This window comes from Nothobranchius furzeri, chromosome 16, assembly GCF_043380555.1.
Source record: "Nothobranchius furzeri strain GRZ-AD chromosome 16, NfurGRZ-RIMD1, whole genome shotgun sequence".
NCBI classification, from domain to species: domain Eukaryota; kingdom Metazoa; phylum Chordata; class Actinopteri; order Cyprinodontiformes; family Nothobranchiidae; genus Nothobranchius; species Nothobranchius furzeri.
This window is the reverse complement of record NC_091756.1, coordinates 53,081,376-53,100,691: the sequence shown is the minus strand read 5'-3', so window position 1 is coordinate 53,100,691 and position 19,316 is coordinate 53,081,376. Positions and strand designations below refer to the sequence as shown.

The following is a 19,316-nucleotide window of genomic DNA, read 5'->3' as shown; positions in this document are numbered from 1 at the left end:
AAATCCCTGTGTGTCTTGCTACAGCACTCCCGAAGGACAACAGACATCAATAACAACACCAAAAGTCTGGCGTGTTGTGATAAAACTGCTACTTTTAGCATATGTTTAGGTCCGACATGTTGCTAGCAGACGTACAGTGTGAGCAGTCAGGTCGCATCCAAGAACTGGATCGTACAGTGTGAGCGCATGACGTGTGAAATTTGCTCTGCGAGGAAGTCATACAGTTTGAGCTGATGCTGAATGCTACAAGTGAAAAAGTCGCACAGTGTCCTCTCGGCTTAAGTTGACGATACTAAGTAGTGATGCACCGATACGAAATTTTTGGGTTGATACCGATATTAAGATCATTGTTATGGCCGATAACCGATATTTGCCGATACCGATATACTGACATTAATGCTTATAAAATCAGCAGATTTTGTATAGAATAAAAATTATTAAAGCTGAATTTACGTTATTATGTTCACACACCACATATATTTACACTTCTGAGATGATTACATTCACTGTCACATGACTAAACAAACACACATCACCCCTCTCACCCTCTGAAACAGGCAAACAAACTGAGACAAGAAGGAAAATATCGGTTGTTAATATCGGCCCGGTTTTATTTATCGAACCGATACTGATATGTTAAAAAAATGGCTAACATTGGCCAATACCGATATTGATGCCGATATATTGTCCATCCCTAATACTAAGGTCCGTAATAAATAGTGAATTAGCAGAACACGACCATTATTAGGTTCTAGCTTAACCAGCAAGTTATCATCAGTATTTTTATTACTCTATTGCACATTTGTTTTTAAACACAGTAAACTTGGATAACTCTGACAGATTGTCCTCGATTTTATCATCCTGCCAGTAAACCCCTTCCTCTTCATTTAATAGTAACTTATTTACTGCTCATCATTACTTCTGTCCATGTCATTCTCTGGCTGACAGGAAAGAGCCTGGCTACTTAAATGATGGACTGCAGATTCAGTTCTGACATCTCAAATGCTGCTTTCACATCTGGCCCGGTTCGGTCTAGATATTATGGGTTTGGTTCTGAACCGGAAGTTTTTTTCACACAGCATTCTCAGGAATGCAGAAATCCCTGAGCACATAGTTGGGGGATAAGACGCACAGAAAATGCTGTATTGTCTTTTCTGTCGGAGTGGTGTGTGTGCGTGCATGTTTGTTAATGGCTCCAGGCCATTTGACCTAGTGTTTGTGTGTGCATGTGTGTTTGTTAGTGGCTTGGTTCTCTCCAACTAGCTTTATTGGCTCTGTTCGAATCCCAGTGCCTGGTGCGTGCGCAGTTTGTGTTTGCGCGCTGGGAGCGAGCAATGAGCGCACGTGTTTTTGCAGCTTGGGCGGTGCAGAACGGTGGAGAAACGCATTTCAACAACACCGGTGAGCGTTTCAATTAGCAACAGGAGCGAGCGAGAGAGAGACAGAGAGACTACTAAACCCAAGCGAGCGCGAGAAGAGATTTTGATGAAACTTTTTTCTGCTTATTCCGACTGCCGGATTTCCGTCGCCACAACGGAGAACTTTAATTCCTGGAAGCTTCAGGGGGAGGAGCAGGGCTTGATGACGCACATAGTTTCCATCAAGGCTTCTGCTGGCTGGTCAAAATAAAACTCTAAATTTGCAGTCGAGACAGAAAAATTTATGAACACAGCCAAAATGGGTTTGCATTATTTTTTATGAGGAAATAACATAACAAGTTAATAAGCTCCAAAAAGGGGCCCCTTTAAGCAACTGGAAATCTGCATGCATCGTTTATCTTGAAAGTTGCCAAATGTTTTACACTGCTCTGGTGTTTATTTATTGTCTGGCCCTATCTGAACAGCTAAGCTTTACACATTCTGCTATTATTGCACATAAAAACAAACATACATTTAGTGGAACACTGTTTCTGGAATATGTCCAATATGCACTAATTTCTATTAGCTGTGCACTATGCTTTGCAGGCATTATGCGACACTTTGAAGCGCCTTGTGATTTTTATCTTGAGAGGCGCTATAGAAATGATATTTTCTTCTTCTTCTTATGTGTCTGATGGAAAGCCAGGGTTACATTTAATCTTTGCTCGCCAACATCAAACTGAAAATTGTTCTCAATTGTTGCTCAACATGACTCAGAAGATTGGTCTTCAGCTTGATCAACTAAAAATCTGCTCCCACATCAATCACCAGCAGATGGCCTCTCAGTCTGAACTCATGGGCCTGACGAGTCTTCTATAAATTCTTTACCACGGATATAGCAATGATAGCAATGACGCTCTTTTTCAAGCATGAAGCATCATGTGTGTTTCAAAATAGGATTTAAATTTGAAAGTTTGACCACAAACATGACAGCCAAAAGGCTTCTCTCCTGTGTGAACAACCATGTGTCTCTTCAGAAATTCTTGTCTCGAAAAACCCTTCCTACAGAGACTACAAACAAATGGTTTATCTCCAGTGTGTACATTTGTGTGTCTTTTAAGATCGTACTGATGTTTAAACCTTTTATCACAAATTCTGCAAGAAAACGGTCTGTCTTCAGAGTGGACCCCCATATGAATGCTAAGAATTGCCTGTGTAGTAAACCTTTTACGACATTTATCACAGGAAAATGGTTTTTCTTCTGGTTTGACCTTCTCACAACCATTTGACTTCTTTCCTGTGTGGACTAACATATGTTGCTTTACCTGTTTCTTCTCCAAAAAACCCTTCCCACAGTCACTACAACTAAATGGCCTTTGACCTGTGTGAATACCCATGTGTCTTTTCAGACCATCTTGTAGTGAAAACCCCTTACTACAAACACTGCAAACAAATGGTCTCTCCCCGGTGTGGACAATTATGTGTCTCTTCAGATCAAACTGAGCTTTAAATCCCTTTGAACAAATTCCACAATAAAATGGTCTCTCTCCTGTATGAACTCTCCTGTGCTTTTCAAGATTTGTCTTTTTATTAAAAGTTCTATTGCAAACATCACAAGCAAATGGCCTCTCCCCCGTATGGATTCTCATGTGCACTTGAAGAGCCTTTTTTGCTAGAAACCCTTTACCGCAAAGATCACAGTTATAGGCTCTTGTTCCAATATGACCAGTCATATGTGATTTAATGTAAGACTTACGTTTGAATCTTTTGCCACAAATATCACAACCAAAGGGCCTCTCTCCAGAGTGTACTCTACTGTGATCTCTGAGATGGACACGCTTTTTAAATCTTTTACCACAAATATCACAACCAAAGGGTTTATCACCAGCATGAACTGAAATATGTGTTTGAAGATTTTCTTTACAACTGAATGTTTGTCTACATTCTCCACATCTAAACGGTATTTTTTTAAGGACATTTGTCTGTGAATCTACATTTTGATTGACTGTGTCTGTCTGACTCGGCATACATTTCTGAAACGACTGCTCTGAGAAAAAGCTGAAGGAGTTCTCAGCACTGTCTGCACCCGACTGAGATGCTATGCTCACAATCTGATTACTCTTGCCATCTTCATGTTCTAAACTTAATATAGGTCCCTGCCAATCATCATCATCATCACCCTCATCACCATCACTGATTTCTGTCTCAGAGGAGGCTGAAATATTTTCATGTGCAATTCCCTGAAAAAAATGTATTGAACCTGGTTCTCTACTTGGTTCTGGTCCTTCAGAGTCCTCTTCATCACCTTCTGCCTTTGTCTGCTGAGGTGATATGCTGGTTGAACATTCTGAATGATGAAATTGGGATTTCTCTTCATCTTCTTCACTCTTCACAGTAATAATGTTGAATGGTAGTGTGGAGATATCAGTCTGTTCGTCATTACAATTTTTGTCATCCTGACTGATCCAGAGTTCTTCCTCCTCCTTAATGTGAAAATGCTCTGGGTCCTGCTGGTCACAAATGGAGTTCCAATCAAGAGAAACCTCTTCTTTAACTACCAGCACCTTATGGAAAGGTAACACTGAAACACACAATGAAATCTTGGATTAATTTCATATTTAAATAGAAGTAAAAATATCACAAAGTTTTAAAGTATTCCTTTAGTTGAAAAAAATCTGTACTGATACTGGTACAGAAATGTATTAAGGCATCAAAATGATGCCCTGACCCGTATTGTTTTCATAACTAAGAAAAGAGGTAAAAAAATAAAATTATGAGTCAATAGTTTTCCAAAACACAGTTTGTGAGTTTTTGCAGTGGCTATAGTTCCCCTAAGGCATGAGCAGAATGAACCAGAAATATAAAAGGACATAAGATTTTAGTCACTGGAGGGGTTCGGAGCTATGTCTGAAAGGCATACTCGTGATGGCAACTAGGGGGTAAGGAATTCATCCTATAAACAACAGGTTGCCAGTTCCAATCGACTGCCAAGAATTGAACCTCTTCCTTTGAAGTTCTTGATGATCCTATAAATTGTTGATTTAGGTGCAACCTCAGTAGCCACATGTAGACTTGAATCTGCACTGAGGGGCCTAAAGTGTCTGTTAGTGCTTGTTTTTGTCTTCTTAAACTTTTGCTAACACTAGCATACAAAGTCCGAGATGGTACGGCTCCCATCTACCTGAATCCTCTTGCAAAGGCTTACGTCTCGGCCCGGCTGCTCCAGTCATCACAGGATCGTCGGCTAGCAGTGCCTACACCACGCTCAGAACAATCCAGACTTTTCTCATGCATCGTTCCACAAATGTGGAATGACCTTCCAAGCACTACCAAAACAGGGGCTTCCTTTTCAATTTTCAAGAAACTCCTGAAGACCCTGCTCTTCAGAGAGCATCTTCTTAACTAGCACCCTCCCTGCACCCGTCCCCCCTCTCTACTGTCCACGCCTTGTTCCCTCCTCACCATGATTGATGTCAAGTTGTTGTTGTTATTGTTGTTGTTAGCCTCAAGGGCAACATGCCAAATATCACTTGTAAGTTGCTTTGGACAAAAGCGTTTGCTAAACACATAAACATAAACGTAAACATGTAGCGTCATGAAGAGACTGTTTTTCCACCTAAAGGTCATCTCCTTGATATTGCTCAAGGCCTGTGATGCCTCGGCATCTAGACTGTTTAACTAGCTATTTGCCTCCCCCCATTGCTCAAGAGAAGACCAGAAGAACTCTTAAATTAAGAACTCTTTTAGAATCAGAAGAACTATTAAATAAATAATTAATTAACATCTGTTAGTCCAAACAATGATGTGAAGCAATGTTCAGTCAATCTGTGAAATGAAAATATTAATTACTTGATATTATAATCCTATGAGAATATAATAAGTAATATAACTTTAAATATTTACACTAGACATACTGATCCACGTAATGTTAAGTCACATGACTTTTGTCTCATCCAATCAGAGCTTTCGTTCTGACGCGTGGCGTGGCTTTGTGTGTGTTTACACCATCCCCTTTTGTGGCAAATCCTGATTCGACCATAAATCAAAACATCTGGATTATAAAACAAACTCCCACGTCACCCTTAACTCAGTTCAACGTTCTAGAGTTTCGACCTAGCCACTCGTCACTTTTTAACAACAACAACCTTGACAAGCTGGATAACAAACCTGTTGCAATGCTGCATCTGAATGCAACATCCTTCAGACTAAGAGCTGAACTCACCGACCCGGCTGGGTCCCTGCTGACGCTGTAAACCACCTGTCGCTTACCTGGAGGCATTCCAAAGACTAGTCTGTTGTACCGAACGCTGTTTCATCGGTTTCGGTACCAAAAGGGGGGTCCGAGGACCTGGCATTCTGGATCTACCACGGGTCTCCGCAAGGGTATGTAGACGACAAGATAGCGTCTGAATGCGTTTTTGAAACTCCGAATGTCGTTTAGAGCAAACCATTCCCTCCCACACAGAACTAACACTTCTCCGAAAACGAGAGTTCTGATAACAACATTCCATCACACTACCAACTTGCCTCATTCACAACTAGATCCATTCATTGCAGAGTGTTTAGAGTTAGTTAGCCTTGTTTTAATTTGTTTAGAAATAAATCTTCTTAAACTTAAAAACTTGGTCTCTCTCTCTCTCTCTCTCTTTGACTCTTGGTTAATATGAAGTGTTATCTAATCCCTGCAATAAAAAGTTCCGATCTTCTGGTTAAAGTAATATTCCAAGATCCATCAGATTGAGATTTCATAATTAAATGGAATCTCACATTTTATGGTTCATACGTAAGACGTAACTATTGAATCATTACACACAATATCCTTGCCTGTGAAGCTACTTTTATGCAACGCAATGATGGCTGCACGTGTTTCTTTGCAGGTCACCATGGTTAACAATGGAAGGACAATGATTTCAAGCATCACCCTCATTTTAACATGTCAAGTCTGCCATTCTAACCCAATCAGCCTGACATAATGATCTCCAGCCTTGTGCTTGTCAACATTCTCACCTTAGTTAACAAGACGATTACTGAATTGATCTCAGCAGGTCCTTTAATGACAGCAATTAAATGCAGTGGAAAGTGTTTTTTGGTATTAAGTTAATTTCCATGGCAAAGATGGACTATGCAATTCATCTGATTCTAATAAAGCCCAAGTCCAAATTGTCCAAAATTTATGTAAAAGTTGTTTCAAACAAGCTGTTGCCATCTTGTTCAACTCTGTTGCACCATCCCACCCATCAGACGAATAGAGGGTCCTGATTAGCCCACAAAGCGGATAGTGTGCTAAGATTGGTCCACAAAGCCGATAGTGACAGTTAGGGCTGCAACAACGAATCGATAAATTCGATGAAAATCGATTACTAAAAGCGTTGGCAACGAATTGCGTCATCGATTCGTTGTGTCGCACAACTCTTCCAAAAGCGCCCCCCCCCCTTCCCGCCCGCCGTTGCGCGCAGACCAGAGCAAGTCAGATCAGCGCGAGTGAGAGCCGGCAGATCAGCGCGAGGGAGAGCTGGCAGATCAGCGCGAGGGAGAGCCGGTACCGGCAGATCAGCGCGAGGGAGAGCCAGTACCGGCAGATCAGCGCGAGGGAGAGCCGGTACCGGCAGATCAGCGCGAGGGAGAGCCGGCAGACTTGCGCTGCTGCGAACCGGTTCCGCATTGTTGCGCAGCGATCCAGGCAGCTGCTTCCAGCGCACGGTCCATTCTCAAAGTGGCGCAACCAAAAAACTATAATTAGCACACGATCGTTCATGTCCGCACATGTTCTCTATTTTGTCTTATTTGTGCCTGAAGCGCGCTACTGCGGAGCTCATCACCTGTGCTGTGGTGATGTCACCTCACGCAGCATCGAAAACGCGCTCTCCGCTTTGTGGTCAGGAGATCCCTTTGATCTGCTCAAAAGTAACTGATGAGGTGAAAAGGTAAGAATCCAGGCAGCAGTTTTTCTGGAGAATTAAGAGGAGATGCAGGAAGATGAGAGACAGACAGGACAGGAAAATAGTTAAATAAAAACAAGAAAACAAAACAAAGTGTTGAAAAGTAAAATGTAGGTAGATTTATCTCCACTACACGTTTTTACCTGTATAAAACAATAAATTACACACATGTAGTATTTATAAATTTGATACAATTCAGGTCACCTTCAACACTCAGTCACACACCCAGGGCCGTTTCAAGACATTTTGGGGGCTGAGGCAAAATGCCCCCCCCCCCCCCCCACCCCCATAACTGGGCTCCCCAGAAGCCTCTGTGTAATTCATACCCTCTCCAGTAGTGTTAGTTATACGGTGTTTATAAAAGCCCCTCAGGCACTACTGACATGTTCTAATGTTATCAGATGAGAAACTAAATTATCAGACATGCTGTCTCATCTGCTGCTTTTCTAAACTTTTTAAAAGTAACAAAACCATTTGAAAGCCACTATTTGTGGATTCTCTGAAAGTTTCCATGGAGTGTGTGACAACTTATTTTTTCATTTTGTCAGGACTCAGGTATCTCCCGGCTGACCTTCGGACCACAACTACCGACATGCTCCTCGTGGGGAGCTCCCAGCGTGCTCCTCGCGGGGAGTCCCTCCACGTCACAGCCAAGCAAGGCTATATATGGAAGACGCCGTGACCGGCTTCTCATCTCAGTCATCGTTTCTTCCTCACAGAGATACGACCAGAGAAATAATAAAACTGTTAAACGTCTCACCTTGTTCGTCTCCTTCATCCAGTCTGATCAGCCCGACAGGATGACTGAGATCCGAGTAGATTCGACGGAGATCGATCGTCTCCGCCACGAGAACGTGCAGCTGCGTTCCATGGTAGATCAGCTCAACACCAAGGTGAACTCCTTGTCCGACCACACCCTGCGTCTATCCACGGCTCTCCAACAACAGGCAAACGATCAGCAGCAACAGATCGCTGCACTCCAGCAGCCAACCCGCTCTGCTCCTAGGGAGGAGCCCCACTTCAGCCTGCCGGAGAGGTGGAACGGAGAGACGGGGAGCCCCGATGGTCTGCTCGCCACGCTGGACATGCAGTTCGAGTGCCAACCTGGACGCTACCCATCTGCGCGCTCCCGAGTGGCGCATCTCACCTCCCTGCTCTCCGGACGCGCCGCGGAGTGGGCTGCTGCGCTTTACAATTCCAAATCCCCTGCCTGCAACGACTATGCTGCGTTTGTGTCCGCTCTTCGGAAGACCTTTGTTCCCCCCAGCAGCGAAGTGGGAGCAGAGACACGCCTTCTCAAACTCCGCCAGCGAGAACGCTCGGTGTGCGCTTATGCGTCGGAGTTTCGCACCATCTCCGCCAAGCTGCAGTGGAATGACTCCGCTCTGCGGGCCGCCTTCCTGGAGGGGCTGGCACCCTACATCCGTGATGAGTTGGCGGGAAGGGAGCTGCCTCAGACGCTGGATGAGGTGGTTGATCTGGCGCTGCGCATCGACCAGCGGGTTCTGGTTCGACCCAAGTTATCCACGCGTCCACCCAGGACGCCGGTGCCTCGCCCTCGTTCACCCACGCCAGCTCCTGTACCCATGCTGGCGGAGGAGCCCATGCAGCTCGGCCACCTTCCCCCCGAGGAGAGACAACGACGGTGGCGCGAGGGCCTCTGTGCCTACTGTGGCTCTCCCGACCACCGACGCCTGGACTGCCCGCTACGATCGGGAAACGGGGGGCCCCACTGAGTATTGGGGTCGCTCAGTCTGGGTCTTCTTCTACCCCTGTCGCTACTAACCGTCTCCTCATTCCTGTCACCCTTCTTCATGGTGAGGCCTCACTCCACGTAAACGCATTGGTGGACTCGGGGGCCGCGGACAATTTCATGGACCTAGATCTGGCAAAACGCCTACGGATCCCCCTACAACCCCTGGAGAGAGTTATACCAGTGACCTCGGTGGACGGTAGGCCTCTCCAACCCTACCCAGTCCGAGACCGAACCCAGTCACTCCGTATGATCACCCAAGGCCACCAGGAGACCCTCCATTTCCTGGTAATTTCTGCTCCCTCTTCTCCCCTAATCCTGGGGTTCCCCTGGCTCCGTCTCCACGACCCTCATATTTCCTGGTCCCAGAACCGCCTGCTGGGCTGGGGGACCTCGTGCCAGACCCACCTCGTTCCTCCTCCATCCTCGGCGGGTCTTCCGGACGGGGGCCCCGGCTCCACACCGCCCCACCTGCCGCTGCCCTATCGGGACCTGGCCGCGGTGTTCGACAAGCGGCGCGCCACCTCCCTGCCACCTCACCGGCCATATGATATGGAGATCAAGCTGCTACCCGGAACCAGTCCTCCCCGCGGGCGCCTTTTCTCTCTCGCGCCTCCCGAGACCAAAGTGATGAAAGAATACATCGCCCAGGCCCTCCAGCAGGGGTTCATCCGACCCTCCTCCTCTCCGGGTGCCGCGGGCTTCTTCTTCGTGAAGAAAAAGGAAGGCGATCTACGCCCCTGCATAGACTATCGGGGTCTGAACAAGATCACGGTCAAGGACCGCCATCCTCTGCCGCTCCTCACTACCGCTCTGGATGTCATCTCCCAGGCACGGATCTTTACGAAACTGGATCTCCGGAGCGCCTACAATCTGGTCCGTATAAAGGCCGGGGATGAGTGGAAGACCGCGTTCATAACACCCACCGGCCACTGGGAGTACCTGGTTATGCCCTTCGGACTATGCAATAGCCCTGCTGTCTTCCAACGTCTCATTAATGATGTCCTCCGCGACATGCTGGGATGGTGGGTGTTCGCCTATCTGGACGATATACTGATCTACTCCAAATCCGAGGCCGAACACATCCATCATGTTCGCGCCGTCCTGACCCGGCTCCTGGACCACAACCTGTACTGTAAACCCGAGAAATGCTCCTTCCATCAGCAGTCCATATCCTTCCTGGGCTACATGATCTCGGACGAAGGGATAACCATGGACCCTCAGAAAATCCAGGCGGTGAAGGACTGGCCCTTGCCAACCAGCCTGAAACAACTGCAGAGTTTTCTGGGTTTCTGCAACTTTTACCGCCGTTTTATAAAGAACTATAGCACCCTCGTAGCCCCTCTCACCTCTCTCACTCGACCAGGCTCCCCTGGCCAGCTGTTTTGTTTAACTCCCGACGCCATTCGGGCCTTCCGCCACCTGGTCACCCGCTTTACCTCGGCCCCGATCCTCCGCCATCCAGATCCTGCAGTTCCCTTTGTGGTCGAGGTCGACGCCTCTGACGTCGGCGCCGGCGCCATCCTGTCTCAAGGCGGGCCCGACGACAGGCTCCATCCCTGCGCCTACTTCTCCAGGAAGTTTTCCACCACCCAGCAGAAGTACGGTGTGGGCGACCGTGAGTTACTGGCCATAAAATGGGCATTGGAGGAATGGAGGCAGTGGCTTCTGGGCACCACTCGGCCTTTCACGATCGGGACTGACCATCAGAACCTGACCCACATTAAATCTGCCAAGCAGCTTAATCCTCGCCAGGCTCGCTGGGCCCTGTTCTTTGAACCCTACGACTTCCATCTCGCCTACCGCCCAGGAGCCAAGAACCAGAAGGCGGACACCCTCTCCCACCAATTCACCCACTCCACGCCCTCGTCCGAGCCAGCGCCAATCCTCCCGGAACACCGTTTCCTGGACCAACTGAGGTGGCCGTTGGAGGAAGCTATCCAGAACGCCCTCCGGGACGACCCCGCGCCTCCAGAGACCCCCGCGGGTCGCCTCTATGTCCCCACGGCCTGTCGCAGCAAGGCGTTGTCCTGGGCCCACTCATCACGCCTGTCTGGCCACGCTGGTTTCTCCAGAACTCTTAAATTCCTCCAGCGAGCCCTCTGGTGGCCAGGCATGGCGAGGGATGTGAAAGAATACACCAGCGCCTGTGACGTCTGTGCCCGCTCCAAGAACCCCAACCAGGCCTCGGCTGGTGCCCTCCGACATCTTCCGGTGCCCAGCCGCCCCTGGTCCCACGTGGGGCTGGACTTCGTCACGGGTCTCCCGCCGGTCAATAACCTCAACACTGTCATGACGGTTACGGACCGCTTTTCCAAGTCTGTCCATTTCATCGCCCTTCCGGGTCTCCCCTCAGCCCAACGCACAGCGGAACTGTTCCTGGAGAACGTGGTGCGCCTCCACGGGTTCCCAGTCGACGTGGTCTCGGATCGGGGGCCCCAGTTCACGGCCCGGTTCTGGAAAGCTTTCTGTCGGCTGATGGGAGCATCGGTCAGTCTATCTTCAGGCTACCACCCGCAGACCAATGGCCAGACGGAGCGGGCTAACCAACAGCTGGGTCGGTACCTTCGTTGTTTTGTCTCGGCTCAACCCTCGCAGTGGCCTAAATACCTCCTCTGGGCGGAGCTGTCCCACAATCTTCACACCTCATCTGCCACTCGGCTGTCCCCTTTCGAGGTCTGCTATGGCTTCCAGCCCCCGGTCTTTGCCCACCAAGAACCCGAGGTCGCCGTTCCGGCAGCGGAAGCCATGGTGAGACGCTGCAAGAGCGCCTGGATCAAAGCACGAGCCTCCATAACCAGAGCTAACACCAGCTATGCTCACCAGCATCTCCGTCGACACCGTCCTGGTCCCTCCTATGCTCCTGGGGACAAGGTCTGGGTGTCCACGGCTGACCTTCGGGTCCGTGCCGGGTCCAAGAAACTCGCCCCTCGGTTCCTCGGCCCATACCCCATCCAAAGGGTCATCAACCCGGTCACGTACCGGTTGCGGCTGCCGGATACTCTCCGCATCCATCCCACCCTCCATACCTCCCGGCTGAAGCCCTACGTGGAGTCCTCCCTTCTCCCGCCTCCGGCTCCGGCGCCGCCTCCTGCCCGCTTCCTCGACGGTGAGCCTATCTACACCGTCCGGCGCATCCTGGACGCTCGCCGCAGGGGTCGGGGCTGGCAGTACCTGGTGGACTGGAAGGACTATGGCCCCGAGGAACGCTCCTGGGAGCCGGCTCGGTCCATCCTGGACCCTTCCCTGATCTCTGACTTCTGGGTCCGCCGGGGTCGCGCTGGGACTTCTGGAGCCGTCCCTGGACCGGGGGGTCCTGTCAGGACTCAGGTATCTCCCGGCTGACCTTCGGACCACAACTCCCGACATGCTCCTCGTGGGGAGCTCCCAGCGTGCTCCTCGCGGGGAGTCCCTCCACGTCACAGCCAAGCAAGGCTATATATGGAAGACGCTGTGACCGGCTTCTCATCTCAGTCATTGTTTCTTCCTCACAGAGATACGACCAGAGAAATAATAAAACTGTTAAACGTCTCACCTTGTTCGTCTCCTTCATCCAGTCTGATCAGCCCGACACATTGATCCTATCGTCTAATCTCACAGCTGAAACAAGCATCCTTAATAATCTGTGCACAGGAAGCTTACCAATGCTGTAGTAAAACAAAAGGTATAATAATTTATTATTAATACAATCTTGTTGCAGCACTAAAGCAGAAACATTTGATTTTGCATTAAATATGCAAAATATTTACTTATGAATTGTTTTAGAGCCCTTTAATTGGCAGAATCTGATATTAATTAAGTTCTTACAAAAAATGGGTCCCAACATGGTTTGTGTGGCATTGCCATAGTGTGACGTCATAGGCACAGATCCCCTGTCCTCTTGTTTGGAAATGGAAATATGATCACCCTACATTAAACAAACTGTCCACCCGGGCTTTTGCGCTGCACAGAGACGCTTCACTGCCTATGACTGAACGTCAGTTGAGAGTCAGTCTCATGCAGACTGACCAATGAAGAGAGGGCCTCAAGTTAAGACCCTCTCCTCATTAATCAGTCCACACGAGGTGAGTCAAAGGTTACTCTGGGCAGGTTACGTGTTGTCAGGCATTCAAGTATTGAGTATATTTACTGCATATTACAGTAAAATATTCTGTATGTGACCACATTATGGTGATCCTTGGGTCGTGATGATGGAGCCCTTGAATATTGTTGCCCAGGGTACAACAAATTGTTAATCTGGCCCTGGTTCCGCCGTCACATTCCCGCAGAAACTGGTTGATCACACCGGGGCCAGACTACTAGCATGTGGTTTTACAACCACAATGTCCTCAGAAGCAAAAACGCTTTTAAAAGGGAGGGAGGAGTCCTAACTGTTGCTGCAGGCATGTTGTGTGAGAGTGCAGTTATATACTGGTTAATATATTTTTGGGTTCAGTTGCTTTTATGTGGCCTAATGTGAGTCTATTTGGGATCATTGGAATGATCAGCAGCATTTCTTGATGTGACTTTATGGCAGTTGCCCAGGGCATCATCGCAAGGAGGATGGCATTCATTTACTTTTGCTTTATTTGGTATTTTTTCAGTCATTTTTGGAAATAGTGATCAATTTTGATTAATTCACAGCCTATGTTTAATTACATTTAAAATAAATGTCAACAGATGAGATCAAACAAAACAGATGAGAATTGCCCTTAAGCTGTTTAACTTGGACCAAGCATTTTAGGTCACAGATAGATGTAGCTTAGGGTCTCTGTCTATACACCTTATAAGACAATTTAGGTGATGGCATGTTGTTTTTCTGCTATTGAACTGTTTTCTAATAATGTTGTGTTAAATAAAGTGAAGGAAGGAGAGAAATAACGTTTCCCTAGCAGTTTTTAAAAATTTCCCCATGTAATCCGATTAATCGATTAATCGTGTCGAGACCCCATCCGATTAATCGATTATCCAAATAATCGTTTGTTGCAGCCCTAGTGACAGTTCACTGCAGGGTTTTTTGGTTCCACAAGCAAAGCTCAGGGGGATTCAATCCGGAGCGAGGCTAATGTGCGTCAGGCACTTCCGGCACAAACTCAGCTGCAGTTGATAACTTTCAAGTACTATTGATCTTAAAATATTTTAATAAATAGTAAACTTACCCACTGTTAATGAACTAGTCTCACAAAACACGACAGCAAGTCCAGTCACGTATAAACAGTTACTTTCAGCTTCCTGTTCTTGAGCCCACGTGATGTTGTGACTATTGTGCGACTTTCCAAGAAGCGCCCAGCGGCGCGTGCTGTGTGACCACTTGACTTCTCAAAATTGCGGGCGCTCAGGTGCGCGGTGCTTCCACCTCCGGTGTGCCCCAGGCTTTATTTACTTTGTTGACTGGGTGTAAAAATGCTTACATTCCGTACGGTCAGGACAAAAACCAAGCTTTTTTTTTGTGTCCCGAAAGTAGTGCGCCACAAAGGACTTACTGAACCTTACTGAATGAAGACAGAATAGTGGATCATAATCTCTGGCTGCAAGATTAACAGAAACAGAACATAAAAAGCTAGTTTGCAATGATCACTTCATCACAGATAAGGGTTTACTAAAGTTTTTTTATGGTGTTTCACTGAACAGCTTAGAAACGCAGCTACAAAAACAGCAGGTAAACAGTTTGATACTGTTTTCACAAGTCCTCATCACAAATAGCATGTAGAGTGCTAATGTTTTTAGCAGTTAGCTCAGTGCTGTAACGTGGAACTGCAGTGTAAGACTGCGTGTTCACAGGTGACACAAATGTGTAATCAGTGGGGAAGATATTAAGGGGATGGCCCACTTTCTCTCCAGTTTTTGGCAGAAGGATGGATGAGTGTCACAGCGAGTAGTAGTGACAGATGTTCACCAATATATGCAAACTACACACGTACATAACGGGAAGAAGCTAGTCTAAACAATAAATACATTGTTTCCCCCCTCAGCAACACCTATTTCACACACTGAGCCTTTAAATCAACCGGAAGTAAAAAACATAGCCTTCACATATCAAGCATAGCCTAAGGAAACACACAATAGCGACAATAAAATACGATCCTATCCAGAAACCCAGTCACTTAAAATAAAGCCAAGATTCTCTTATTTCAAACAATATAAGTGTCATTTCTGTAACATAAAAACTTACAAAGCCAGCCGTAAACAAACAGAGAACAACACAGCTCTTTATCGGCAGTCAGCAGCATAACGTCTGTCTTACGTTTGCTGATTTGCGATCATAATCCGTGTTCCGATGAAAAAATCCACTCGATTCGTGTAGTCCATTTTCCCACCGTCAAAATGAACTAATTCCTGACTGTTTTTGCCGTGTTTTGCTCCATACAGGCGAGTTAGAATTCCGCAACGCCATCTTACCCAGAAGATTGGCTCACCCCTTGGGGGACTCGTGGTCTTGTTGTTTCAGTTTGGACACAATGAAATGCAAGGCCACGCAATTCTATTGGCTAAGAGATTTAAGGCGTGATTTGAACCACACAAATCATCCAATGGGATCCTGAGATATGTATCCTCGCGTGTAACACGTCTTTGCCATGAGCGCATAATAGTTACGCGGTGTAGGCGCAGTGACACTTACCATGCGCACTTTCTTGTTTACAACCAAAACTTTCTTGAAGCTAAAGCTGAAATAATGGCCAAAGGAGGAGACGGCAGTGCTCAGGACATTTATTATCCCTCAAAGAAGATAAAGTCGGAAGAACGGGCGTTTTTGGATATCTGAAGAATGCCGAGCAACAGTTGATAGAAGACGGCTATCCTGTTTGCAGCACGTGCAGAAAAAGTGTCTGTGAAAGGCAGCAATGCTTCAAATCTCATGACACATCTGCGTGACCATCACCCACAACTCTACAGTCAACGCAAGGCAAGCTAACGTTAGCGTTTTAGCTAAAATGTGTGATCCGAGGATTTGGGTTGAGGGAGAATGCAACGAGTCGCTATATAAAGCAGCCGCAGCGCCGCTACCTGCATATAAACCGTGTCACGGATACCACCATGTTGAAATGACGCTTTGCATTACGGGGCTCCCAGGGGCAGATAAGAGTTGGTCTCTCTCTGAGAATAATTATGAATTTAACAATGATTACTGCCTGATGACATTTTCTGCAAAGCTCACTGGAAGGACACAAACCGAGGACAATATTTTCCTGATATAGGGTTTATTACTCAAGTAAGGGGGAAAAAAAGTATCTGATTAGAAGGCTACTTTAGTACTGAGTATCATCTGATCTAATATTTTTAAAATGATGACATCAAACAGACATAAAATAAGAAGTTATGGGCAAACATTGGTATGTTAAAGACTAAAGGTGAAAAATGTAAACAAATAAACAACAAAACAAAATAACAAATTTTAGGCAAAATTTAGACACAAACTGAGGACAATATTTTCCTGATATACAGGGTTTATTTAGTTGTCTGAAAATGTAACACATTTTAAAAAAATACTGCGATAATACCGAAAACAGTGGTAATTTTGGTCACAGTAACCGTGAGGTTAAAATTTCACACCGTAACAACTCTAATATATATATATATATGTGTATGTATGTATTGTAAATAAAACTCGCAAGTTAAGTTCATTTTCCAACATACAGACAAACAAATGTGTGTCACTTACTGATATCATTCCGGCCTTTTGTCTGCTCCTGTCGTGCCAATGATGATGCAAGTATGGAAGAACCCCAACTAAGCTCACTTGGGTTGTTTTGCCCAAAGCTGATTATTTCAGTAACTTATCATTGCTTTTTCACAATCCTTGCATGAAACCTGGAGATTTTCTAGTATGTTGAGGTATCAGGAATGCAAATTGTTTCTTCTGCTTTCTGTTGCCTATAACAGATGAAAAAAAAAATACAAGCATGTAATGATTCAGAGTTTGCAATCAAACCACAAATATATGTTCCAGTACTGATGTCATCTCAAAAGATCAAAAGCTGTGTTTAAGTAACAACAGTTTTTTAAACTTCATGCTAAAGCTTTAACACAGATCTCAATGATTGTCGAGTTAGAAACTTGACCAGTTTCATATTTGACACCACTCTGCAGACCTCTGATGACCAAAAACCGCACTTAATAGTTTTGTGTGTGGGGGGGCACTCTAACTGCTTAACAGCTGTTAGCTGTAATGCTAGCGTTCAACATTTTCAGTTTGCTGATCGTCAATAAAAAGCACAAGAAGAAAAAGGAATTTGCTTTATCTTTTGGCATCATGGGCAGAGCCTGGAAGTAAAAGTAATAACAGTAATGTCTTTGAAGGCGAAGCCAATAGCTGCAACCAGAATGAACATTGGCACGACGTGCACTAGTTTGAGAGAACTAAAGGAGGCTACAAAATCACGGAGTGACGGTGACCTGGCTTCGTTGCTACTGGACTTATAAGTAATAATACTTTTTGTCAAACTGTGTGGAACTTTTTAGTTCTGGGTTTATTTTAGTATTAGGTGGCTCATGTTAATGTTAGGTCATTGTTAGCGCTGGCTACAGCAGAGTTGCTTCCAACAGTTGTAATTCAAGGAAAAAAGTATGTTCTACTTTTGGTACAAAATGTTAAACTATAGTGGCAAACATCAGAACAAAAAAAAATTGTAATGAACTTTACTTATTACAGCCCTACTGATGCAATCAAACAATCATTATTAATACTGGATAAATGAACTCTCCACCACACACACAAAAAAAACTGAGAACTACTACTACTCTATATTCAATCAAATATGACATTGTCTTATCCTAAAGTAGACTGTAGAGGTATATAAAAAATGTGAGTATCATTAAAAAGTAGATTTTTTTTGTCACTCATGTCAGCGTGGGAAACTCCTTATATAAATCTGTTACACAAAAAATTTAATATTTCAAGCCTTGATTATGCCGAGTCTCCCTTGGGAAACAACAGCTTTAATTATCTGAATGCATACTACAACCCCTAAAACGTTTTTATAACTTCAGAGAAATTATTTAATATATAACTTGGGAGCACGAACGTTGTAAATAGTTACAATAACTGTCCATATTTATGCAAGTAGATAAACAACGCAAAAAAGAGCGAAAATTAACCACAGACAATAAGTAGTTAAACTATTAGAAACAGGTGATAGTTATAAAATTTCCTGACCCAAACCAATTTTTTGTTCAGCTATCTGATTCCGGTAAATATTCTAATTAGTTTAAACAGCGTTTATTTGTGTTTCTGTATTAGCTCAGCGCATAAATATGAAGTAAGGGTGCGTTCAGGTACCATTCAGAAAGTAAAAATACACGTCTATCCTTACAGTAACAGTAAACATAACGAAAGGAGTGAGTCAAAAATTCAAGCCTTTAACTTTTAGCTCAACAAACGGGCTACATTCGTAGTATAGCCACTATTGGAAATAATTTGTTGCTACAGCCATGATCTGGTATAAAAACTTCATTTTGATTGTAATGGCAATACAGAGGCTTTTAGAGATATCCTGTTAAAACTTATTTTTTCATTGGGCGTTCTTAGACAACAAAGCTGTGAAGCCTAATTCGAGCTAACAAGCTAAAGTACGCTAACGTAGCATTGTTCGGCATACATTCGGGTAGAAGTATTCACATCTGGACCAAACAAACACGCACATGTGATAATGACGACTGCCGAGTAAAGCAGCCAAGACATTAAATTCTCATTTATTTACCTCAACCTCGACGCATTTTACTGTTGCTTGACAGCCGTACAAGAGCTAAGATTTGGCTACTTCCGGTGACCTTTCACCTGGTTCTAGTTTCCTCTACATTGACCAATGAGTGACACGTATTTCAGGAACTACTTGCATCAAATGTCTTTTTGAAGGTGCATGCATTGTACTTTTTAACCACAACCACAGATTTTACATATCTGCACATGTATTTTAGCCTGGCAAACAAGACTAAATATTTTATTTAAAACTGTGCAAAGCAAGAATTTGGTCTAGTTCACTACACGTATTTAAGATAATTTTTAAACTTTTAGTTGCATGAACTGAGTAATAAAATTACCAGTGTTGGGAACGTTACTTTAAAAAAGTAATTGGTTATAGTTACTGATTACTTTGTCAAAAAAGTAACTCAGTTACTAAGTTACAAGATTATAAAAGTAACTAATTACCAAGAAAAATAACTACTTAGTTACTTTTTTCAATAAAGCATGCAAGAATTACTACAATACTGAAATATAAATGACTAATGACTGGAACATAATAAAATGTATGTCCAAATGTTTTTATAAACCTGAATAATTTAAATAAA

General features: G+C 45.0%; 1 protein-coding gene across 1 annotated transcript; it reads right to left on the bottom strand.

Moving 5' to 3' along the window:
* Nucleotides 1–1,678: 1,678 nt before the first annotated feature.
* LOC139063554 (oocyte zinc finger protein XlCOF6-like) lies at nt 1,679–16,901 on the bottom strand. Its single transcript, XM_070545816.1, has 2 exons — nt 16,690–16,901; nt 1,679–3,939 (listed from the first exon to the last, which is right to left on the bottom strand). Coding segments are annotated over exons 1-2 (1,659 nt in total). The 5' UTR covers nt 16,691–16,901; the 3' UTR covers nt 1,679–2,281.
* Between the last annotated feature and the right edge of the window lie 2,415 nt (nt 16,902–19,316).